At 47.7% G+C, this 25,654-nt stretch overlaps 1 protein-coding gene across 5 annotated transcripts in view; it reads left to right on the top strand.

The window, feature by feature from the left end:
- Positions 1-25,654, top strand: part of Pcnt (pericentrin) — a 96,544-nt gene that overhangs the window by 47,984 nt on the left and 22,906 nt on the right. For 4 of the 5 annotated variants that reach the window (XM_028773901.1, XM_028773903.1, XM_028773902.1 and 1 more), the window contains 12 exons: positions 121-324; positions 1,601-1,762; positions 7,357-8,223; positions 10,962-11,636; positions 12,825-12,927; positions 15,156-15,313; positions 16,999-17,163; positions 19,316-19,483; positions 20,017-20,209; positions 21,018-21,240; positions 21,402-21,552; positions 23,549-24,229. In XM_028773901.1, coding sequence (XP_028629734.1) covers positions 121-324; positions 1,601-1,762; positions 7,357-8,223; positions 10,962-11,636; positions 12,825-12,927; positions 15,156-15,313; positions 16,999-17,163; positions 19,316-19,483; positions 20,017-20,209; positions 21,018-21,240; positions 21,402-21,552; positions 23,549-24,229 — 3,750 coding nt within the window. The remainder of the gene's footprint in view (positions 1-120; positions 325-1,600; positions 1,763-7,356; positions 8,224-10,961; positions 11,637-12,824; positions 12,928-15,155; positions 15,314-16,998; positions 17,164-19,315; positions 19,484-20,016; positions 20,210-21,017; positions 21,241-21,401; positions 21,553-23,548; positions 24,230-25,654) is intronic. The other variant, XM_028773904.1, reaches the window with a different exon arrangement.

Raw genomic sequence — 25,654 nt, forward strand, 5'->3', positions numbered from 1 at the left:
GCTGGTCTGGTTATTGACTATTTTATCTGGAAGGTTTGTTAGTTAGTTTGTTTGTTTGTTTGCTTGTTTGTTTTTTTAAACTCTCTGTTGTGTTTCTCAAACATTTGTTTCTGTGTTTAGGTGGAATTGTTACAAGAAAAACTGAGAGAAAAATTAGATGGGTTTAATGAATTGGTCATAAAGAAAGATTTTGCAGATCAACAGTTGTTAATACGAGAAGAAGAAATTAAGCGTCTCGAGGAGACGAATGCCAACATACAAAGACAAATGGCCCAGCTCCAGGAAGAACTTGAAAAACAGAAAAAAAGCATGGAAGAATTAAAGGTGAGGTTTCTAGTTGGGCCTAAAGTGCTAAGCTGGGCGTGGTGGAATGTGGTTGGGCCCGTGGCTTTGTGGACAGGCCATGCACAGAGCTGGAGAGTCTCTTGGGCATGTGGCTTGAGACTAAGGAAGGGACTTGTATCCTGTACCTCATAGTAGTCCTCGACAGATGTCCCTAGTGGCTTCTAGGCAGCAGGCGGGCTTTGTCTTGTTGTCTAGACTCAGTTGTGTCTGTGTTGGACCGTCTTGTTGAGGACTTGAACTTGGGAGTTTTCATTTGATTTTTGTCATCCAATGTTGCAAAAGTGAGAGCCAAGGAGAGATGCTACACAGTAGTCAGTAGCCTAAGCGAGACAGGAGTCCTGCCTGAGGGACTGGTGGAGTTCTCCACAGTGCTGATGGGAACATGAATTCCCCTTGTTTTCTTGACTCTCCTGTTTAACCTGTGTGGTCAGGATTCCCACCCTGCAGCTCACCCCAGGGCTGTGGCCGCCTTATTCTGTGACTTGAATTCACTGAGCTTTAGATATAAAGAGGTAGGAAACGCCCGTTTGTTCCCACATTGGACCACTTGACATTGTTTGCCGGTTTCTTTATTCCCCAGTGTTTTGTGAGCATGTATACTATGTAAATGTTCTCTGAAACCTTTCTTTTAAAAGAATGATTGCTGTATTTTATGTGTGTGGGTGTTTTGCCTGCATGTATGTTTGTGCACTGCATGTGTGCAGTGCCCTTGGAAGATAGAACAGGGCATTGGGTCCCCTGGAACTGGAATTATAGACGGTTGTATGGGGTGAAGGGAATCGAACCTGTGACCTGAAAGAGCCACCAGTGCTCTCAACTGCTGAGCCATCACTCCTTGGATATTTTTTTATACATTCATTTTCGGCACTTGGCTGTATCAGCCAGCTTGTCCTGTTTTTGTCTCTGTCCCTGTGTTTTTATAATTGCTGGTAAACACCTAGCATCATATGGACACTTCCATATGATGCTAGGTGTTTACCAGGAGTTTCTCACAGCAGAGGCCTAGGCACACCCCTTTGGCTCCCCTCACCAGGTGGGTCTAGCATGAGCTCAGTTAGGCTCTGTCCAGCATGTATAGTCTGGAGGTCCACTGAGTGCAAACAGGCCCAGGTAAGTGTAGACATGTGCAAACAAATGTACCCACTTCTGTGGGAGACCTTATGGTGGCTTAGAATTTTTATAACAATGGATTCCTTAAATTCCCAATTCCTTAATTGTTTGCCTAACATAAATACTCATTTCCCCCCTGAAATAGGAGAGAGAGACACTAAAGCAAGAGTACATGGGTGACTTACTGCTAACACGGTCCAGCCTGGATGAAGCCGGGTGTCCTGTGCTTTCTCAGGGCAGCATTTCTAGGGGTCCGGAAGCCCAACCAGAGGTAACAGAGAAGATGCTCTTGCAGCACGAGAATGAGGTAAGTAGCATGAGCTGTGTGGCACTCCCCGGCTGCGGCGTCATGTCCCCAAGCCCTTCTGCATAAAGGTTCACTATCCAAAACCAGGCAGCCGCACTGTGGCCAGAGTGTATCCTTTGTGCCTTTGTCAGTTTCTGTCGTTAGAGGATCATAATACCTAGACTCTGAAACCTTTCAAAGCTACTTTGATAATTATTAAATATGTTAAAATATTAGAGAAAAAAATGTCAGCACTTCTTCATTTAGATGAAAAGTTTTGGACTTAAAAGAACAAACAGCTCAAGAAGATCAAAGATGACTTAGTAGCTGGGTGTGGTGGCACAGGGCTTTCATCCCAAGCACTCAGGGGGCAAGCAGATCTCTGAGTTCAAGGTCACTCTGATTTACCAAGCAATTTCAGGACAGCCAAGACTACACAGAGCAAAAAACCAAACAGCTGTGGCTCTCCCTGCCCTGGGGGATTGTCAGCTGATATTGGTCCATGAGGGCAGTGGGAACAGAGATGACGAACTGGGGGTTTTGGGGGCTCGGAAGCCCTGTGAGTACCCACAGGTATGATCACACCAGGGCCGGCTGCTGGGGGTCAGAGCAGCTTTAGTTGGGTGATTCAAGGCTTATATAATAATTGGGGGATAGGATAGAAACATACAGGATGGGAAAGGTCATTGGCTGAAGACTTAAGGTACCAAATACCTCGTTAGCATCGGGAGTATTTCAGGAGTCTCGGGTCATATTCCTCGGGTGGGTTTTGAGTTTCCCAGTCAAGGCTAGAGAAGGAGAAGCTCTGGCAGTGAAGGGAGTCCACCATATTGGGCCAAGCTCAGAGGCTATCTGCCCAATGGTAGACTTCGACCTTAATTAGCTGAGTTTTTCCATATCAACAACAACAAAAAACAAATAAAAGTAATACCTCCCCCCTCCACTGCCACACACACAAAGATGACTTAGTAAGAATAAAGAAATACTGCATCTAACTTACAACTAGATACACAGATCAACATGGTTGCCAGCAGCCTCTAAGAACCTGAAGAGGAGAGGGTGGGCTTAAAGGGGAACTGTGAACAGATCTCCCTGGAGGAATAAATATATGTTGGCTGTGTGACTGCTGAGGCTACTACAAAGTACCTACAAAGAACCTTCCCTCCACAGAAGAGGAAGGGGCCCGTGTGGTGGAAGGTTGGGGTTCTGCTGGGGTACGGGCTGAAACAGCTTTCTCAGGCTTCTGTGTGCAGAGCCCGTGGCTCTGTGTCAGCTTTTCTTGGCTCTTATCACTGACAGGAGTGCTCAGGTCCCCTTGATGTAGTGCGCTTAGGGGAGGGCTCGTCCCAATGCGGTGTAGATGGAACAGTGTGTGCCGTTTGTACCACTCTGAGGGACTATTGCTGTCACTGGTGTACAGTGTCTGTGCCATCGTGATTTCCCACGTTGGTGGGTAGTATTTGTGCTCGTGTGAATGAGTGCTGTAGAGACACTGGTCAGTGGCTCTGTGCCCAGGTCTCACAAAGGGGTGGAACACATGGCAGCTTGCTCACAGCTGCCTGTGACTTCAGCTCCAGTACATCTGCACATACAGGTGAATGATTAATCTTAAAAAAAAAAGTGTTAGTTGGAAGCATCCTCAATTTCTCTGTTTCCTGGAAAGGTTTAACATGATGTGATTTCTTCTTTGATTGTCGTAAGAGTAAAGACAGTTGAAGTTCATTTAATTTGTGTAGTTTTGTTTTTGTTTTGTTTTGTTTTAAAGCCTTAGCTGGCTTTGAACTCAAAAGATCTGTTTGCTTCTGCCTACTGAATGCCTGGATTAAAGATGTATACAACTGTTCTTGGCTAATGTGGGGGAGATTTTTTGATAGTTCCTTTTCTTTAGGAAATCAGGTTAGATTTCTTCTGCTCTATCTTGTGATAGTTTTGATAAGTTGTATTTTTTTAAAGAAGATGTATATTTTATTGAAATTGTCAGACTTCTTGGCATAAGGGGATCTGTTATGTTTAATTAATAACTATCACTTATTCCTTTATTATTATATACCTGTAAATCTGTGTATATTCTGTATATATTCAGTCTCTTTTAATGTTTAGGAAGAACAGATTGTCATTTTTGTTTATCTTTGGCCTTTCTGCATAGGTGTTTGTCAGCTCACGGGTTCTTCTGCACTAGGAGTGTGCTGACCAGGTGGTAAGGAGATGCTCCCAGATTGCACAGACATTTCCATAGTTCCCAACGTTTGTAGCAATAGGTCAATTCCAAATGCGATCGGCACCAGGTTTCTGTTTGTAAGGGAGTTTCAGAAATGGTGTCTTTCAATATTTCTTTGAGTTTCTAAATCATGTCCCCGTTCTCCGTTAGCCTGTTAACACAGTGGACTGCGTGGTGGCGTTTTTGAGCTCGGAGTCAGCCTCACATCCCAAGAGCACACTCAGCCTGGTCATGGTGCAGGCTTCCATGTGCAGACGTTCTGGGAGGTTATCTTTCTGTCCCCACCCTGGACATTCGTCAGCTCTTGACCTCTTTGAGTCAATTTTTTTTTCCCTTGTCTGTTTTCTGGAAGAGATAGTCCAAGATTGGTATTAATCCTTAAATGTGAAGTTAAATGCTTGTGGTTTTGTCTGTCTGTCCGTCTGTCTGGTTTTTTTTTTTTGTTTTAAAGGTTTATTTGTTTATATATGTGAGTACACTATCCCTCTCTTTAGACACAGCAGAAGAGGGTGTTAATCCATTCCATGACAGATGGTTGTGAGCCACCCTGTGGTTGCTGGGAATTGAACTCAGAACCTCTGGGAGAGCAGTCAGTGCTCTTAACCACTGAGCCACCTCTCCAGCCTGTTTGTTTTTGGGACAGGATCTTTCTCTGTGGTCCTGGCTGTCCTGCAGCTCGCTATGTAGGCCAGACTGACCTTGACTCACAGGGCTGTTCACCTTGGCCTAGGATTAAAGATGTGCATTTTCATGTCCAGCTGTGAAGTAGAATTTTCAGGGAAGCTGCCTGATTAACCTTTTTTTTTTAAATTGTGGTTTGATTGCATCTTCTTTTCATTTCCTTACTAATCATAGAACAAGTAAAATTAATTTCCTATTGAGAAATTTAGAGCCATTCTTCCTTGATGTTATTTTTTTTTTCTGGCCTGCCCTATTTTCTCATTGTTTAGTGTTCTAATCACAAATACACTGCATATTTTTCATAATGTAGATCATTTGAGCCATGCATATTTGGGGTGGGGTGGGGCACATACCCTGAATCATTCTTAAAGATTCTTTCACTGGCCTGTGCGTGTGTGCAGCACACAGAAACGGTGACCGGAATAGAGCTTTCTGTGCATTTAAAGGAGTCCTACTTTTCTATTGCTGTGAGAAGACACCATGACCAAAGCAATGTACAAAAGAAGGCATCTATTTGGGGCTCACAGTATCAGATGGTGAGTTCATACCATCATGGCTGGAAACATGGCTGGAAACATGGCAGCAGGCGGCAGGCAGCAGGCAGGCAGGCAGGCAGGAATGGCGTTGGAGCAGCAGCTGAAAGTTTTCATCTTGCTTCACAAGCAGGGGAAAGAGAGCTAACTGGGAATGGTGTGCTTTTGAAACCACAGAAGCCCACCCCAGTGACACACCTTCTCCAACATGGTCACACCTCCTAATCCTTCCCAAACAGTTCTACTAACTGGGGACCCAGGAGTCAAACATGAGTTTGTGGGGGCTATTTTCATTCAAAGTACCCCTAGGGTCTTGTCTTTCACACAACCTTCAGGAAACCATAGAGCACGACATTCCTGTGCATTGTATATGTGGTGTATGGCTGATACTGTTCAAACCAAACTGGGGGCCGGAGTAGTCGGGGGACTACTTGGTTTGGTTTGATTTGGGTTTCTGTTTTTTTAAGACAGTTCTCATGATGTCAGCCCTGTTGGCCTCTGCCTTCCAAATCCTGGGATTAGAGATGTGCTAGGTAGCCACACTCACTGGCTTCTTTGTTTTTGTTTTTATTATTGGCCTGATTTGTATTTGTGTATGAACTGTGACATAGAGCTTGCAAGACCACGTGTTGTTTTAGGACCCTTGATAATTTTGAAAGCAAAATATGAGACATTCATTATTTGAAAACTGTTGGCTGGGCGATGGTGGTGCACGCCTTTAATCCCAGCACTTGGGAGACAGAGGCAGGCGGATTTCTGAGTTCCAGGCCAGCCTAGTCTACAGAGTGAGTTCCAGGACAGCCAGAGCTATACAGAGAAACCCTGTCTCGAAAAACCAAAAAAAAAAAAAAAGAAAAAGAAAAAGAAAAAAGAAAAAGAAAACTGTTAGAACACAAATAGGTTAGGCTTTTCCTGGTTTTGGTTACTGCATGTGATGGTTGTAGCGGGATTCCCCCCTCCCCCCCTCCCAATTGCAATAAAGCTCAATAATTTGGGAGGAGCAAAGAGTGAGAAGGAGATGGAAAAGGAGGGGAGACAGAGGAGGAGAAGATGGCGGCAGATGTCTGAGTGTCTCTAGCAGAGGTAGTTATTAGTATCAAGGTTAGGTAATTGGGTTTACAATTCTAATTGTGTGGGCATCTTATCTTGTTAAGCGAGCATTTCCAAATATATGAACCAGTTGGATAACCTTAAGCTCCAAGAGTCTTCATTGTACTGGGTACCGTACAATGGGCCTGGGGTTCATACGTGGGCCTGGGGTTCGGTCGAGCTTTGTGGAAACAGTGTGGTGGATTGGCAGAGCCATCCTCCAGGCTGGCGTCTCGTGGGTGCCAGGGCCAGTGTCTCTAGATAGTTGGAGCCACAGTCCAGAGCCGAAGCTGCGGGAAAATGGCGGCTGTCTGGAAACAGCCTGGACCAGGCACTGGTTTTTAAATTTCAGGTGAGCTTTATTGCAACAGATGGTATCTTAGAAAGTGGAGTTGGTCATATTGACGCGGGTACCATGGGTAACCAGGTTCTCATTGGTTTTTGTAGGCTTATTTCATATCTATGGTCCTTTGAAGTTACTGGGGACTAGGTGAAACAGCACACTATGAGTGTGCTCTTTCATGGCTAGTGAAGGGCATTCATGTCAAGATAGCAGTACTACAGCCTCCCACCACGTTTACAGGGTTCAGTTGGGTGACTGGAGGGACAGTGGCCGTGGGTCATTCAGCTCATTATCAAACATCCTCTGGCCAGTGTGACACCTGAAGTTTTCAGGAAACAGAAACCGCTTCAGGAAATGGAAACAAGTCAGCTAGAAGGATAACAGAATAAGGGGTCTCATTAGTGTAGCAGGAGGCATGCCAGTCCCACACGTCGGCACAGAAGTCTAAAAGGCCATATCCATCCTTAGCTGAAGAGGAATTAAAGTTCAAGTTTCTGAGTTGAGACACGGGGCTTTAGGGTAGGGCACATGCGTGTTGAGCTATGCTGAGGTTGGCAGGCATCCTTTGTCCGAAGAGCAGGTGTAGTGCGTTTGGATTTACAAGAACAGAAAGCCATCGAGGGATACTGTTGGTTTGTCCCTGTCTCCGTTCTTTTCAGGTGTTGGATCTCCAGGCTTCTGTGTCCTGGAAAGGGGAGGCGCTCAGGCTAATTCACGTCTGACTACCTCATGACACGTGCTTTCTCTTTAGGTTGTACACAGCAGAAACTCTGAGATAGAAGAGCTGAAAGCCATCATCGAGAACCTGCAGGAGAACCAGCGGCAGTTACAGAAGGATAAAGCCGAGGAGACGGAGCGGCTCCATGAAGTCATCGAGAAGCTGCAGAGTGAGCTGAGCCTCATGGGGCCCAAGGTGCATGAAGTCAGCGATCCGCAGGCTGGCAGCCTCTACGACGACGAGCCACCCTGCCTCCAGGCAGCAGGCCTGGGTTGTCAGGCACTCCGCAGCGAGCTGCAGGAGGCGCAGGCAGCCAAGGAGGTCTTTGGGCAGCTCCTGGCCGACCAGGCACACGGGCACAGCCAGGCCCTGGAGGCACTGCAGCAGCGTCTCCAGGATGCGGAGGAGGTTGCTGCAAGACACCTGGCTGAACTGGAACACTGTGTGGCCCTCAGAGAGGCTGAAGTGGAAGCCATGGCCTCTCAGATCCAAGAGTTTGAAGCTACCCTGAAGGCAAAAGAAGCAGTCATCGCACAGAGAGATTCAGAGATCGGTGCCATGAACAGGTGGAAAGTAAGCCATTCCCTGGAACTGGAGGCCATCCTTTTGGCTTTGGCTCACTTCCGTCATGCTCTGGAACAGCAGGCCCTTGCCACCCCAGACGAGCCTCCCGAGCTACGGCAGCTGCAGGTGCAGTGTGCTCGTCTCAGCCAGCAGCTGCAAGTGCTGTACCGGCGTTTCCTCAAGTTCCAGATGGAGTTGGGCCAACATCAGCCTCAGGGAGCATCTGCTGGCTGTGCAAACCCTCGTGCAGAGGCGCAGGCGAAACATGATGTTGAACCGGAACAGGACATAGTCAGCAGCGAGCTAGCCTTGGCTCCCTGCAGCCCAGCCACACAGGTAGGCCTCCAATCATTAGGGGCTGCAGTATCCTTTTGCATCGGAGCTTCTGCTTCTGTCTATTTACCTTCAGGGACTTTATTCTGCACACTGGGCTGCTCTTGTCCTTTGTGGCTCCTGGCAGGGCAGAGAAGAGAGCCTGGGGTCTGGCTCACCTGGGCTCAGTAGCTCCCCCTAGCGAATCCTAGTAGCTTTAAATTTATTCACATTTAAAGTCGCTTAAGCGTTTTAGAACCATTCTTTCAGTGTTTTGGGCACTATACATAGTGATACAGAGGTTACTTGGCATTAATTTCATGGGGTTTTGTGTGTGTTTTCTAATCAAAAAAATTTAAAAAAAAATCAGGGGGGATGGGATAGGGAGTTCCTGGGTGGGGGAAAAATGGGGAAAGGGAAATCACATCTGAAATGTAAATAAAATATCCAATGAAAAAAACAATCCTATCCTATTTTGAGCTCCTTTGTTGTGGAGCAGAAGGCCCTACCCAAGCTGTCTTTTTAAAATGTTCCAGTTTGACTCTTAGTATAGCTTTCAGGATTAGCTGCCCGACTGTTCCCACCTGCTCCTTTTGCCCACGGCTCCACCCTGGGGTTCCCTACCCCAGGCATCCTTCTGTCTGAGTATGAAGTCCTCCGCCTGCCGTGCCTGCAGCCCGGCAGTGGGTGGTAAGCAGAGCCAGAAGCGCTTCCCTCCAGTGTCTGCTTGGTTTTAGTGCAGCTCTACTGCTCGGGTGGTCTGAGGAGCAGCCAAGCCACATCTGAGTCCCTGGCTAACCCAGTTCCAGCTTTAGAGCATTGGCTCGTAACCTATGAGTCGCAAGACCCCTTTGAGGGTGTCTAATGACCCTTTCATGGGGACCGCATCTCAGATAACCTGCATATCGGATATTTATGTTATGATTCATTGCTAGCAGAATTAGTTATGAAGTAGCAACAAAAATAATGTTATGGTTGGGGGCTCACCACAGTATGAGGAACTCTGTTAAAGGGTCACAGCGTCAGGAAGGTGAGGACCGTTGCTCTAGATATTCTCTGCGTTTCCTCTGGTCAAGGATAACCTACAGTCTGCCAAAGTCCTCGTGACACTAAAGGATGCCCGCCTCCACAAGGCCGAAAGTGGGATGTCAGTGCTCGCAGTCGGCCAGAGGCGACTGGAGGCAGAGATGCTCTTAGTGAAAAAATGCAGTGCCCTTGAGCACGGAGGATGACAGCAGGGATGCAGGTGCATGGGCCTGGTGAACGAAGCCGGGCTGGGCCTGCCCGTGCTCAGGGGGGCCAGGCTCTGCAGTTGGGGCTGGGTGCATTATGACAGGGTTGGCTCTCCGAGGTGGGATTACTCCATGGACTCCTTCCAAATAGCAGAGTGTCCTCTGAGTCCCTAACCCGTTATACGAGTCTTCCCTGTGCATGCTAAAGTCTCCCGCAAGCTTTATTTAAAGATTTGTGTTCCCTGAAGTCTGCATAGACTCTTGTTCACGTCAACACCAATTTGCCCCACTTTCCAAATCCAAAAATCTTGAAGATTTTTAACCATGATTGATTTCCATTGTCCCTGCCGGTGTCTCTTCAGCTTTGGAACGCTGGAGATTTGTGCCTTGTTTTTTGTTTTTTTTTTTTTTCCTTCCTTCCTTCCTTCCTTCCTTTCTTTCTTTCTTTCTTTCTTTCTTTTTTCTTCCTTTTCCGTATCTTTTACACTCAGAAAGGGTCAGTTTCTACTCTGGGAAAGTCTCTCAGGGAACCTTGGCTTGTTTAGGGTCAAGATTTAATGAGGAAACAGGTGGTCAGGGTTTGCCAGGCCCCATGCACCCAGCAGCCCTACCGTGGATCTGCTTCCCATCCTGGGTGATACGTCACGTGTCAGTCACAAGTACCTCTGTGAGAACAGCGCCCTTCTGCTGAGTGAGGCCCTGTGGCCTGCTCACTGATTCCCATGACTTCTTAGCCACTCATAAGACTCAAAAGACCCCTAAAGCCGGCTGGTCTCAGTACACACGTGGCATTTGGAACTATTAAGGGGTGTGATGGCCCTGTGCCATGGGTGTTGCTGGGGGAGTCAGGGCCCAGAACTCATGCCCTACTCCTCATGTGTCTGAGAGCATGAGAGGTTTAGAGTTACACCCTTGGCTGGACCTAGGCTAAGAGCAGGACCTGGACCTGCACTGTGATTCTGAGAGATGCTTATATCCATCTCGAGCACCATCATTGAACACCTCAGGGAGTATACTCTGTGAAGTCTCTCACCACCGGGCTGCAGCCGACTCTCCCATGCTCTTACGGAGGTCTGTGTGACCGTAAGAAGACTCTGCCTGTGGTAACACAAACAGTGCTTGGTGCCTGCTGACAGGGAAACTCCACATTCAGTACAGCAATTACAGCTGTTTGCTTTTCCAAGTTTGGATCTAGAACCTTCTAGTTTCTTTTTTCCTCAAATCAAAACAAAACCCCAAAACCTCAAGTAAGTCACCACAGACCTTGGTGATGAAGTTTGTCTTTTAGGTAAAAACAAAAAAAAAAAAACACTAAAAAGCAAACAAACAAACAACAAAAATAAACCACCCCAACTTTAATTTTGGTTTTTATGCCATTACATAAACTTGACATCTTAAGTGTCTTGAAGGTTCGTTATGGATCCCACCCATAAGTGCTCATTTTCTGAAAATAGTTCAGAAACACAAGAGAAACAGTGGGGAGGCTGTTTGTAACTCACCCGTTCATTTGCATATTCTCCTCCCACACAGGCTAAGGATGTACAACTGGAAGACTGTTACCTAGGCAACACCAGTCTCCTAGCCCAGGTGAGACAACTTCAGGAGAAACTGGACCAGCAGGTGCATTCCATGGCCTTCAGGGACACCAACGTGGAAACTTCTAAGTTACAGCAGCCAAAACTGTTAGAAAATGGTTCAAGTAATTATTGTCATAATGGCGAAGAAAGCAAACCTCCTGATGATGTCCTTAATATTGCTAAAACCACGTGGGATGTAAGTGACGCTATTAAAAATCAGGATTTGTTGGTCCAAATTGAAATGGCAGATTTCCCCACTCAAGAAAAGTTAACATCACAAGGGGGACCTTTCTCCTCCCAAGGCAGCATGCACAGCAACTCTGTCCTCCCTAAAGAGGCTGAGCCCCAGAAGGACCCAGTGAGGGCGCTGGAACTGTCTTCCTGGAGCTCCCCTGAGGTTCTCCGGAAGGACCCATCCTTGGAGCCTCAGCACAGCCTGCCCCTGACTCCGGGCGTGGGTACAGTGAGCCTGCACAGTGTGGACATCTCACCAGACTGGACAGACCCACTGCTGCAGGCTGATGTGTCTGGGCTGCTTTGTTACCCGGGCAAGTCTGCAACAGGCCAGGCCCCGCTGTGGGCAGTGACCCCTTCGGCTGAGAAGCACCATGTGGAGAAGACAGCCACGGTAGGTGTCTCCCCCCACACACTCCCTGTTGCAGACTTTTGTGGGTGGCTAGTGTTTTCGTGGGGTGCATCACAGCAAGGTCATTGTTGGCTCATCTGACAGTAGGTGCCTCATAGTCTCTGAGGAGCCTGGTTTTCCAGAAGAAATCAGCCCTCCAGCTGACTGTTGAAGGGACCCTTAGATGTTTTTTTTTTTTGTCATGTCTGAAACATGAGGGTTAATTGCACTCTTCAGAACTTTGCGTTCTGGGTCTTAACTGATGTTAGTTCTGAGTAGCACCGGCTTAGATCTTACGTAATTTACAAAAGGCCGCATTGTCTGAATTGCTTTAGATTTTGTGTGTGTGTGTGTGTGTGTGTGTGTGTGTGTGTGTGCACGTGGAGGTCAGAGGTCAGTGTTTCTTGTTACTCTGTTGCTTTCTATCTTACTTTGAGACCGGTGTCTTTCACTGAGCCTGAGCTTCCTGTCTGGGCCTCACCCAGCTGGCCAGCAGGCCCCAGAAATCTTCCTGTCTCCACCTTCCAAGTGCTGGGATGATAGCGACATAGCACCCCGCCTGGGATTTTATGTGGATGCTGGGGCGGGGGGACTCACACTCTGCTGACACAGTCGGCACAGCCGCAGCCCTAGATTTATTATAGCAACAGTCCGTGTGTGTATATGATTACACATGTAGTACCGATCAATTTTAAGAGCACGTCAATTTATTGTTTTCTTTAGTTCAATTTTGCATTTTTTTTCTATTTTGAAGTATTTTTTTTATATGAGAATAGTTTGGGGCATATATATTATCTAAGATACTCATGCATTATCATCTATTTTTTTAAGTTTTTTTAGGATTACATTTTATTTTGTGTGCATGTGTGTTTGTGTATTGCATGTGGGCGTCAGAGAATGCGTTGTGAGCAGTGGCCTTCTTCTCTCGTGTGGGTCCTGTGGTTTACACTCAGGTTGTCAGGCGTGGCCACGCCTGCTTTTCTCACTGAGCATCTCTCCGTCCCTTTGAGTATTCCCAGTGCTGACCGAGTTGCTGGCAGCATGATTCCAGCACATCCTGCGTATTTGCACGCTCTGAGTGCTAGGAGCTGGGTGCTCCCCTGTGGAAGCCGATATAGTCTGCCCTTAGTAAGTTACCACCTGTTGTTATTTCCTGTTTTGTGACCTTACAAAAACCTGCCTGTCCAATAGGAGAAGGACGTCGAAGACTTTATCGTGACATCTTTTGATTCTCAAGAATCGTTAACATCCCCTTCTCATGAGTTAGCGAGAAGAAGCGATGGGAGCGGGAAAAGTGAGTCCGTCTTTTTATTATTGTTGTTGTTGTTGTTGTTGTTGTGTGTGCTTTTTGAGTTCGGGATACTACAAAGGTTCCACCAGGCCCTCTGCTGTCCGAATGCACTGTCACTTTCGTGTGCCCCGAGTACGAGTTGTCAGTGTGCTGCTGTTTGTCTCCTAAGAATGTCATCGTGTTTTTTGAGGTCCAGGTCCCAGCACATCACTTAGCCCCTGTGGTTTATTGTGTCCTTGGATCTTATGCAGATTGTGCCCATTGTCCCAGAGAAAGAGCAAGTCGGGCCTTGGCTTTACCTGCCTCCCCAGCCTGCGCGCAGCACAATCCTTTTGTCCTTCTTTGGGCTTCAAACAGCGACATTTCAGAGAGCAGCAGTGGGATCTGCTCACGGGCTCTGGCTTGTTCTTGAGGTTGAGCATGGCTGTGGTTTCATCGCTTCAGGAGGTTCATAGACTCTGTGGGTCACAAGTATGTCTTTCAGGTCTCCTTTCCAGAGGGTGGAAGCCTCTGGGAACATCTGTATCTCTGCAGTTCTGACCTACAGAACTCCCGGTCTCCCGGTCCCCGGTTTTCATTAAAGATGTCGGGCCAAACTGTGATCTCCTCTGTTCTTAACTTCTTCTCTAATGGCTTTCTTGATCCAAGTCAGGATGTGGGGGATGCCTCAAGCCATGCTTGTCCTTTTCAAGCATTTGAGGGCAGGAGAGCATAAGAGAATGCAGCTCACTGGAAGCGATGAAATGCAAGAATCGTAAATGTTGAAGGAATGTTTCTTTCGTTTCACTCAGTTGGAGCGGATGGCTGGAAAAGTTGAGTGGTCTGTGTTGGACTCCCTGGATGACTGTCTCATCCCCAATGTGGGCTCAGCCTGTGTTGGACTCAGTGGAGACACCTACGCCTCAGTAGAGGACTTATTGTCATGTCACACTTGCTGTTAAAATAGCATCTGTTGGGCTGGCGAGATGGCTCAGTGGTTAAGACCACTGACTGCTCTTCCAGAGGTCCTGTGTTCAATTCCCAGCAACCACATGGTGGCTCACACCATCTGTAATGGGATCTGATGCCCTCTTCTGGTGTGTCTGAATAGAGCAACAGTGTACTCATATACATAAAATAATTAATCAAAAAAAAATAGCATCTATTGACCGGAGATAGTTCAGTGGTTAGGAACACTAACCGTTCTTCCAGAAGACTGGGATTCACTTTCCAGCACCCACATGGCAGTTCTTAGCTGTCTGTAACTCCAGTATCTGACACCGCCAGGCAGACAGACATGAAGGCAAAACACCAATGCAGATATAAACAAGTAAGTAGGTAAATACAGAAATAAAATATTAAAAAAAAATAGCATTTAGCCAGGCATGGTGGCACCCACCTTTACCTAGTACTTGGAAGCAGAGGGACAGGCACATTTCTAACAGTGACCAAGTTAAGGATGTGAATCCCTGGGTGTCAACTCTTGTTCCCCACCTCATGCTTGAGAATGAGTGTCTGGGCTTCCTCTGTATGTATGAACTACTTTTCCAAGATTTCCTTTCGTTGGCCACACTTGATTTTTTTCCCAGCATGCTTTGGTGCTAGTGCTTCCCTTATGTATCTGAGACTGTAGACTGACTTCATTTGGGGTGGAGGTCTTCTGATGCTTTTGCTCGCTGTGGGTCTGGAGCTGCTGCCTCTCTTTAGGCTGAGTCCCTGGGCACCAGACCCTTACAGTACTGCAGTGGCTTTCCTAGGCTACAGGCCTGATTATTAGATGCTTGGTGCCACAAGTTCAGGACTGTGTGCAGTCCCGTCCCTAGCCTACCTCAGGTCAAGTCGGACACATCTAGAGTGGACACTGCTGTCCATCCAGCTGCTCCCACCGCCTCTAGGCTTGGTATCCTGTCTGCCCACCGCATTCTTGGTCCCTGTGCTGGGTGCTAAGTACCTAGGCCTTAGGTATAGCCTGGCTGTTCCTCAGTGCTTTCTGGGGTGTGGTTACCAGTGGAGATGAACAGGTATATCCATGTAAGGGGCTGAGATAACCCTGAGGTTTATAAGTCACAGACCATTAACATATCAGACTTGCAAAGTAAGCTTCTCCTTCCTTGCTCATTTTCCTCTTACTTGTGTTTTATGGAAATTGTGGACACCTTTGCCTGGTCCTAATTGATGTTTTATGTGTTTTGCTGCAACTGTAGTTGGAAGTAGATGTTGTGGCTTCAACCCTTGACCCTCCGTGTTCCTAGGTGATGGCCCAGACATAGCTATGATGCTGACCCTGGACTCAGAAGGATCTGAGACTCCCACCACTGATGCAGTAGCTGCTCCTGTTCCTTTCTCTAGAAGGTTCGTCCAGTCACCAGGAGCAATGAAGGGGAAGGAAGTCCATGCAAAGCAAATGAAGGTAACAATGCCCGAGATTACTGGCAACCCCAATGACATGGCAACCCCAATGGCATGGCAAACCTGTCCCTTCCTTGTTTGCCGACCTACACCTGCACCTGTCCAGATGGTCAGCCTTAGCACCCTGAGCTGTCACAGTATGGGAGTCTCACCTGAAGGCCCTCCTCTGTGGTCCTATGCCAGTCCCCCAGGTGGTGGTAGCCCTCTAGATAAGGGCCTCCGAGCTTCTCGCTCTAGGGTCTCAGAACTAGCTTGTTCTGGTTGAGTCTGAACTGGGGGGTGGTATGGGAGGGTTGGGGAGAGTACTGTTTTCTTTAGAAGAAAGAAAAAAGCTACTAGTTGCCATTGAGCAGTTAAGTCATTTATGACAGACATTGATGTCAACATGACAGGTAGTCAATGGTATCATGCGGGTGTGGCGTCTTATTCAGATAATAGTGGTTTCCCAAAACAATGTTTTGTTTTGTAACAGGGTTTCATGGTGTAGCCCAGCCTGGCCTCTAATGTGGCCTGCCTAGTGCTGAGATTGTAGGTAACACTGTGTGTCTCTTATGGTGGCCAGAAGAGGGTGTCAACTCTCTTGGAATTGAAGTTGCAGATAGTTGTGAGGTGCCATGTTGGTTCTGGGAATTGAACCTGGGTCTTCTGGAAGAGCAACTAGCATTCTCAATTGTTGAGCCACCTCTCTAGCCCTATCCGTAAATAAAACCATTTTAATGTTATTAAGAATTCTGAAGTTAATTTAAAGTAAGTTTAAAGTAAGCTTTATTTTATTCCTTTCAGGATGGAAGCCAAGGGATTGGGGAGATTATTCAGAAATTCCACACTAACATGAGGGACTGAGGGTTATCTGAACACTCATGTAAAAGGAGGGTGTGGCAACTTGTATCTATAATCTCAGCAATAGGTATTGCTGGGGTTTGCTGGTCAGCCAGTGTAGCTGAAGGTTCCTGAAATGAGCTTCTCTGAGCATATACACACAGTCTCCATACACATACATATGAGTACACGGCCACACACACAGATTGAGAAAGAGGGAGAGAGAGAGAGAGAGAGAAGAATAACTGATTGTCTTAGCATTTCTATTGCTTCAATGAAACATCATGACCAAGAAGCAAGTTGGGATAGAAAGGGTTCACTCGGCTTACACTTCCACATTGCTGTTCACCATAGAAGGAAGTCAGGACAGGCACTCAAACAGGGCAGGAACCTGGAGGCAGGAGCTGATGCAGAGGCTTTGGGGGGTGGGAGGGGTGTAACTTACTGGCCTGCTTCCCCTGGGTTGCTCAGCCAGATTTCTTATAGAACCCAGGACCGTCATCCTGGGGATGGAGCCACCCACAGTGGGCTAGTACCTCCCACAATGATCAGTAATTGAGAAAAGACCCTACAGCTGGATCTCAGGGAAGCATTTCCTCAACTGAGGCTCTTCCTCTCTGATGACTCTAGCTTCTATCAAGTTGACAGAAAACCAGGCAGTATACTTACCTTTGCGTTATTCCTTGTGTCTCTCCTAATTATATATGGTACAAAACATTGAGGAGGGGGTCTTTAGTGTTTTCTGTTTAAGCAACCTAACTAAGTTTTTATTTTCAGTGAAAGAGTTGAGGTGGTGGCAGTTGGGTGTGGGGATGATGGTTTCGGGCTGGAATGCCTCCCCCTTCTGATGTTTTTGTCCTTCTGTAGGCCCTGTTGCAGATGGTGTTCGATGAGAGCCACCAGATACTGGCCTTGTCAGAAAGCCAGGACCCCTCTAGCGCACTGAGCAAGGGTGAACCACGTGACCCTCTGGACGGCTTCCCAAGGGACAGGCAGGCCCTTTCGGAGGTGACAACTGACAGAGGAGAGAAGGTAGGCGACTTCTGGCTCAGTAGATGAGAAGGAGCCCTGTGACCTGCTTATAACCTGGTCCCACCCCCGCCATGGCTGTGAGCAGCAAGCCTGCTCCTGGCCACAGCCCCATGAGGCACAGAGTACCCAGCAGGTTAGCTCCATATAGCTTTGGGCCTTTACAGCCCAGGGCCAGCCAGTGCAGCAGCAGGAGAAGGAGAGAAGGTAGCCCGTTGTTTTTCTGTTGCTGTGATAGAGGCCACTCAAAGAAGGAATGGCTTGTTTTGGCTTATCGTTTCAGAGGGATTGAGTCCATCATGACGGAGAGGCGTGGTGGGCAGGAGCAGGGAGCTTAAAGCTCAGGTCTCAGCCGTAAGCATGAAGCAGAGAGTAAACTATAAGTGGCTAAAGCTCTCTACTCTCAGAGCCTGCCACCCAGTGATGGACTTTCTCTAGCCAGGCCAAACCACCTACAACTGGGGACAGTGTTCAAATGCCGTAGAGTATGGGGGCACTTCTCATTCAAACCACTACGCCCAGGTTTTGCTCTGTTTCATTTCTCTACTTCTGATACCATTATTTTTTTAAAAACTATATTTGTTATGTACCGTTTTTTGAGGGGTTGCAACATCATGTGTGGAGGTCAGTTGATTTTTGCCTCCTACCATGTGTTTTCTGAGCACAGGAGCCTTTGCCTGCCGAGCTACCTTTGCTAGCCCCTGATATCAGTATTTTTTTAAAATTAATTTATTTTATGTGTATGAGTATTCTGTCTGCATTTATGTTTGTACACCACATGTGTGCCTGGTGCTTACAGAGGCCAGAAGAGGGTGTCTGATCCTGTGGGACTGGAGTTCCCCACGGAGGTGAGCTAGCATGTGTGTCTTCTGGAAGATCAACTGGTACACTTTACCCCCGAGCCGCCTTTCCAGCCACTAGTGTCAGTGTTAAAATATCATCATTATTATTATTACTATTATTAGAGAATTTCATACATTTTTTTTTATCACATTCACCCCCATTCTTAGCTCTTCTTCAGATTCATCTCATTTTTTTTCTATACGTACCCAACTCTGTGTGTGTGTGTGTGAGAGTGTGTGTGTCTGTCTGTGTGTTCATTCTTCAAGATGAATTTGTTCTGCCCAAATATTCTTGGATATGTGGTTGTCCTTAGTCAGGGTTACTATTGCTGTGAAGAGACACCATGACCACAGCAACTCTTATACAGGAAAGCATTTCACTGGGGCTGCCTTACAGGTTCAGAAGTTTATTATTGTGGTGGGAAGAAGCATGGCAGCAAGCAGGCAGACATGGTGCTGGAGAGGTAGACGAGAGTTCTACATCTGAATCAGCAAGCAGGAAAAGAAAGAGCCAGTGGGCCTGGCTTGGACATTTGAAACCCAAAGCCCGCCCCCAATGACATACTTCGTTCAACAAGGCCACACCCACTCCAACAAGGCTACACCTCCTATTCCTTTCAAACAGTGCCACTCCCTGTGAACCCACAGGGTCCATTTTCATTCAGACAGCCACAGTGGTCTTTCCTGGTGAGTCATCGACTTACTAGGCGCTGTGCTCTTAAGAGAACTGATACCAGCACCCTGAGTCATGCTGAGGAATTCCAGGCTTCCAGTCAGACTGGTTTCTACTGTTCTCTTCCTATTCAGCTGCCATGATAAAACCCCAGAGACCAAACAGTGTAGACAATAGGTGTTTATTTCTGGGCTGTATGGAGGCCAGGTGTTTGCATCAGACAGCGGCCTGACTCTAGTGAGAGTTTAGCACTCAGTTTGCCCTTGCCTCGTCCTTGAACAGCAGTGAGCATAGGTACTCTTCCGTCTTTCCTCTTATAGCTATAACTAACCACAGCGTCGTCACATGGAGCCCCACGGTGTGATCACAGTTCATCTGAGTGGTACACTATTCTTCACCGTGGGGATTTGGGCTGAATATGTGAGCTTGTGGGACACATTCTGTTGATCACACTTGCAGTGCACACTGAGGGGGACACGGTGTGTGCGTGTGCGTGTGCGTGTGCGTGTGCGTGTGCGTGTGTGTGTGTGTGTGTGTGTGTGGTTAGCATTTAAAGCAGGTGCCTTGCACACGCTAGGCAAGCCTCCGCCACTGAGCCTTCACCCCAGCCCAGCACCGAGTCTCCTGGTTTGCATTACAGGAATCTTTGGAAACACACCTTACCTGGAGTGAGGAGCTTTTGCGGGCCATACAGGAAGTGTTTGCCAGGGAGCAGGAGAATGCCGAGCTGCAGCCCAGACCCTATGGCTCAGACCTAGGAGACTATAACTCCCTGGTCAAGAGGCTGGAGAAGGTTATCCAAGAGCAGGTGAGCAGCAGCCTTGAACCTAGGCTTTGACTAGCACCTTCCGGAGAGTGTGAGGGAGGCCATCTTTTAGGAAATTTTTGGCTGACATGTTTTTCTAAACTTTGGAATGTGGCGACCACAGAGTGAGGAAACAACATGCTTTCATGTGTAAGTGCTAATGTGGACTCGTCCGTCAGTCTTTTTCCCTGGGATACACCTAGCAAAAGAACAGACTCTTTGGGCTCTCCCATGCCATCAAGCACACTGGACACAGGCTAGGGGACATGGGCATGGTAGGACGATAGGAATCCTGTTTGTGTCACTGGGCACAGATGAGAAGTCTAGACGTGAGACTGAGGCTCAGGACTGTGTGAGGAGGGTGCTTGGAGGCCGGGCCCTGGGTGCTGTGCCCCTGCTCCATCCTTACAAAGCCACTAAACTTGTCACAGTGGCACTGGCAGCTTGGGTGTGAAAGGATCGGCTGTGCAGGATGAGGCTCGCCTGCCTCCTGCCACCCAGCATTCACGCCCTGTCTGGTCTTCCCTACCCTCCAGGGAGAGCTGCAGAAGGTCCAGGAACACCTGTGTCTGCCAGACAGGAGCAGCCTGCTAGCCGAGATTCAGGCCCTGCGTGCCCAGCTCCGCATGACACACCTACAGAACCAAGAGAAGCTGCAGCAGCTGTGCGCGGCCTTGACGAGCACAGAGGCCCGCGGGAGCCAGCGGGAGCACCAGCTAAGGAGACAAGGTGGGTGCCCCTGCTCCTATCCCTGCGTGCAGTTTACCCCACCCCTGCCCTCCCTGCCAGGCCCTCAGATGCAAAGGAAGCCATGAATGGGTGCAAGTGTTTGGGACCCTAGGGATCTCGCAGTGGAGTTCAGGATCTTGTGTGTGAGTTTTTACATTTAGGGAGGTTTTTATGGAATGGACGTGACATCTGTGAACAAATGGTCCTTTCTGGCCATTGTACTGACCAGGCTTTAGCATGGCAGCCTCCCTCACAGTCTGATGTTCTCCCTTCTGCACGGGTCAGTATCTCTGTTTCTGTTGGGTTTCTGTCAGGTGATCTCCCTTCTGCTGGGTCACGTGCATGCACGTGTCTTGGCCATACTCAATTTTGTGTCTGTTTATAAGAGTCCCGCTCTGCAGTCTTGAACCCTTTTTTGATTTTCATGTTGGCAGAGCACCGGCTTAAAGAAGCAGAAGCATTTCCTTCTGTATTTTCAGAGGACGATGCGGAACCAGTCTCCCTAAGGTTCTGGGAAAATTTTCCAGTATGCCACATGGGCCTTAATCTGTCTCTGTTGTAGGAATATGGCGTGTGAGGATAGCTGGTGCTATAGGTCTCAGGGTGCGTCCTGATCAGGAAGTCACACCTAAGAAGATAGAGGGACGTGTCCCCGAGTGGCGTGGCTCCCTTAGACACAGTGGCTTCCAGTTCACAGAAATGCTCACAGGAACTCCTGTCCTCCACATCAACATCGTTTATGACTTAACGTAGTCGGCACACAGGGACTCATGGGTAACGTGCTGTCTACTGTTTTCATTCCTCTCAGTTGAACTCTTGGCATACAAAGTGGAACAGGAAAAATGCATAGCAAGCGACTTACAGAAAACCTTGAGCAAAGAACAGGAGACGGCGAGCGACGTGCGCAAGCGCCTGATGGTGGAACAGAGTGCCGTCCAGGACTTGAAGTCCGAGCTGCATGCCTGTAAGCAGGAGAACACGAGCCTGTTGGAGTCGCTGGACAAGGTGCAGCAGGAAGTCCTGCGGCTCAGGTATGACCATGTGACGTGGTCCTACAGTGGAACTTCATCTGCTTCGGCCGGCAGGTGCTGTGGGGGCTTTGGATTTCCATGTGACAGTGGCGGGAGAGACACCTGCCTGGATGTCCCCTGTACACGGGTCTCATGGCCATCCCCTTGTCTCTCCCTCCCAGAGCCGTGCTGGACGGGAAGGAGAACGAGCTGAAGGTTGTACTTGAAGAGCTGGAGTCTGAACGCGGAAAGGGGCAGGCCCTCCAGGCCCAGCAGGAGGAGCAGCAGCTTCGGTACCTGCAGAGGGAGGGCCAGAGCTCGAGGGCCCTGGAGGTGAATTTATTTATTTATTTATTTATTTATTTTTGAGTTTTTAATATAATTATATCACTTCCCCTTCCCTTGAAACCTTTCTGTATATCTCGATTTGCTCTCTCTTAAATCTATGGCCTGCATTCAACCTGCTTGTTCTGTAAGGTGTTACTTGATTGAGTATATGTTATCAGGGCTGACCATTTGGGATTGGATAACCAGGGACCATGCTCTTCTATGAAGAAGGGTATTTCTCCCACTCTCAGGATTGCTTGGGTGCTCTCTGTGTAGGGTTGAGGCCTGGTGGTCTATCCTTATCCACTTGGGCATGTCTGACGTTGTCCTTCCTCAGCTCACATTTAGGTGGCCATGTTGGTAAGGCTCTATAGGTGTAGAAACTGAGATTTCTCCGAGACACAGTCTCACGGTAAACTCTGATCTCTGGGCCAGACAGTCTTTGTGTGCCCTCTTACCCAGTGTTTCCTGAGCCTTGGGTCGAGGCGTGGGTTTATAGATGGATCCGTTGGGACTGGGTTCCACAGCCCTGCATTTGGATTGGTTTTCTCCATCTGTTGCACATAGTTTCCTTGAGGGATGAAGGCTACACACTGGCCCGTGGGTGTAAGGACATAATTTAGAGCTAGATATGCTGTAGATAGCATAGACCATAGGGGATTGAGCTGGTCTAGTAAAACAGTGGGGGTGCTTTCCCCTGAGACCCGTGACTTCACCAGTCCTGGGTGACTGGTTAGGTTTCCTGGACCAGGCACAATGTCCCTCTTTTTGTATGGACCTTAAGACCAATTAGAGGGAAGCCCTTGGGTACCACTGAGGTGTGTGTACCACTACTGCACCCTTGAAACTATAGTGCCAAGCTGGTTGTCATCGTGGTCCATCGTCATCAGAGCTGGCTAGGACTATCATTGCTTCCCCACATCAGAAACAAACACTGTAAGCAGGGCCAAGGCAGTACTTAAGTAAAACAAAAACAGTACCTGGGAAGGGGAAGGTGGGTATCCATGGTTTACAGCCATGGTGTGGCCTTATTGGTTGTTTTCAGCTAGGATTCTTGAGCATCCTTCCCCCTACCCCCTTTCTTTCTTTTACTTTTTAAAGTTTTTTTTTTTATTTAATTTTTGAGAATTTCATACAATATGTCTGGTTAGATTTTCCCCCTTACCCAACATCATATTCTTTCTCTTGAAAAGAAATAAAAAGAACAAAAAAACATGGAGTCTGATTTGTCTTGGTCTACCCATGAGGCCTGCCCTGGAGTGCGATGTTCATTGAATGAAGCTTTTCCTCCCAATCACTTAATTCCCAGAAATAACGACTCTGAGACTAATTATTTATTAATAAATGCTTAGGCTGTAATCTTTCCTACGTTCTCCAAGTAGCTGTTAACTTATTATCCCTTTTATTCTAATATGAGTTAAGCTACATGGCTGGTTTCCTCTCCTTGTCTTCTTCCGTGTGTCTTCTCAGCATTCTGGGGGCGAATCTCCTGCTTTCCTGACTCTTTCCCAGAATCCTATCTTTCATTCCTGGATGTCCCACCCCCTATTTCCTGTTTCGGCTCATCGGCCACAGGCTTTTTTATTGACAGGTGATGCTTAAGAGATTCTGTCTATAAGTGCGGCTGTTATACACAGAGTAACACAGTCTCCTTGTAGCTATCTGGATGATGCTTAGCGTCTAAGCATCTGTGCACCTCATGTTCAGCTGTGTCCTATAGCTCGTGGTCTGTGGCTACAGTGTATGACTTTACCACCTGTTTGAGCATACTGGCATTTTGGGATTTCTAAGAAAGGGAGAAAGATGTGTGCACATACTTTTTCAATACTATTTCTGCACAGTATTTTATCCACACAGTCCTGAGTACGGTTTTACTCATAGGATAATCTTCCAAAGTTGTGATTTCTGTATTAAAAGTGTAAGTAAGAAAACCTTCTAGATCCTTGTCCTTTTGGTATTAATTGTTACTATCTTTTTTTTTTCTTTTTTTCCATCCATGTAGGAGTTAAAAATATCTTTGGAGAAGCAGCTTGCTCAAAATAATCAGCTGTGTGTTGCTCTGAAACACGAGCGGGCAGCCAAGGACAACCTGCAGAAGGAGCTGCAGATCGAGGCCTCGCGCTGCGAAGCCTTGCTGGCACAGGAGAAGGGCCAGCTCTCCGAGCTGCAGAAGAGCCTAGAGGCTGAGCGGAACCGCTCGCTGGAGCTCTCTGAGGCCTTACAGCACGAGCGGCTCCTGACGGAGCAGCTGAGCCGCAACACGCAGGAGACCCGTGCCCGCCAAGAGACACAAGTGCAGCATGCTCTACTGCGAAAGCTGAAAGCCGAGAAGGCTCGTGCATTGGAGCTGGAGGCCATGCTGGAAAAGGTGCAGAAACAGGCTGCCCACACCCAGCAGCAGCTGGAGTCTCAGGCTCAGGAGCGCTGCGTCGAGCTCCGGAGAGAGAAGGAGGTAAGTGGCAACCTGAGGTCAGCCGTGGACACCTTGCGGATGCACAAACAGGAGCTGGGATGCTGTCTGGAAAGAGAGAGGGAGAAGGCAGCTTGGTTACAGGCAGAATTAGAGCAGTTGTCTGCCAGAGTGAAAGAGCAAGAAGCACGCAAGGACGCAAGGATGATGGAGAGGAGGTCGAGCCGCGCAGACCTGGACAAGAGGAAGTGGCAGAGAGACAAGGAGACGCTGGTGAGAGCCATCCTCCAGCAGCTGACCCTCCAGCCGCTGATCCGTCCTTACCGCCCCTGAATGACTGACTGGAGGTGGTGACCGTTCTCGGGGACTTGTTCCTGGCCTCCTTCCCGGTCCTCTTTGTGCTGATGCCACACTGTGTGGCTCACCCTAGCTTTGTAACAGGCTTTGAAGTTAAAGGTGAGCGTGCGATGTTGTTCCAGGCATCGCTTGGCTCTCTGGGCTCCTGCAAGTCTCTGTGAAGTTGAAAATGATTGTTTTCATTCTTCTTTAAAATTTACTTCGTTTTTTAATTTTCACCAAAATTTTCAAGTTAGTGTGCAATGTGATGAGTGTCATTCTGGCGTTTTCACACAGTGTGCCGTTATATTTTGCGCTCACTCCTTTTCTCTCTGCCTCTGTGTGCTCTGTGCCTTTCCTTCCCAGGATTTCCTAACCCCCCCACCCCCAGTCATCTTTCAGTCATCTTTCATGTCATACAGATCTCCTTAGACTGCACATGTACATATAGATATATATGTTTATAAATATGTATGCACACAGCCATGTTTGTAAATTGTAATTTTCCTCAGTGTGTCTTACTTCACCTAATATAACAATGTCCAGTTTCATCGATTTCAGTTTCCTTCAGATGCCATGCTTTTGTTTCTCCTCATGACCGCACAGTTCAGTTGTATACGTGGAATACAATTTCTTTATCCACTCCTGTGCTGATGTATGTCTAGGCCGGTTCTGTTTCCTGTGCTTGTGAAGGGTCAAATAATCATTGCGGTTATAAAGGGCTCTGTCTCTGTGAAATACTTAAGGTGTACATACACTCAGGAGTTACAGTCGGGTGACCGTGTGTCTTAGATATAGCTTTCTGAAGAGCTATACCGATTTTTTCCACAGAGCTGCACAAGTTGCCATGGTCCCGAGGCCCGGATCCTCATCCAGGCCTGCATTTATTCATCATTTTCTCTCTTACTGGGAGCCACTCTGATAGTGTGGGGATAGAATCTCAAGCAGTTTTACATAGCACTTCCCTAATGGTTCAGGATGATCATTAGCCGTTTAGATTTCTTCTCCTGCAACTGCCTGTCCAGTAGAGTAGACCATTTATTGGGTGGATAATTTTGCTGCTTAGTCTTGGAAGTTCTTCACTAGTTCTAGACATCACTCTCTCATCCTGTGTGTAGTCAGCTAGTTTCTTCCCTCCATTCTGTAATTTTCTTCTTCACGTCATCGTCTCTGATGCACAGAAGAAATGTATCGGTGGCGGCTATGGGAACTGTTTCCTACGCTGTTAGTTCTTAGGAGGCCTTTGCTTCTCCCTGTACCAGGGAGTGGTTAGAGTTTCTATCTAGGTCTACAGAGGGTTTTGTTTTGGTGTGTCTGTGTGTGTGTGTGTGTGTGTGTGTGTGTGTGTGTGTGTGTGTGTGT

Source organism: Grammomys surdaster, unplaced genomic scaffold (genome assembly GCF_004785775.1).
Source record: "Grammomys surdaster isolate TR1022 unplaced genomic scaffold, NIH_TR_1.0 237, whole genome shotgun sequence".
Lineage (NCBI taxonomy): Eukaryota > Metazoa > Chordata > Mammalia > Rodentia > Muridae > Grammomys > Grammomys surdaster.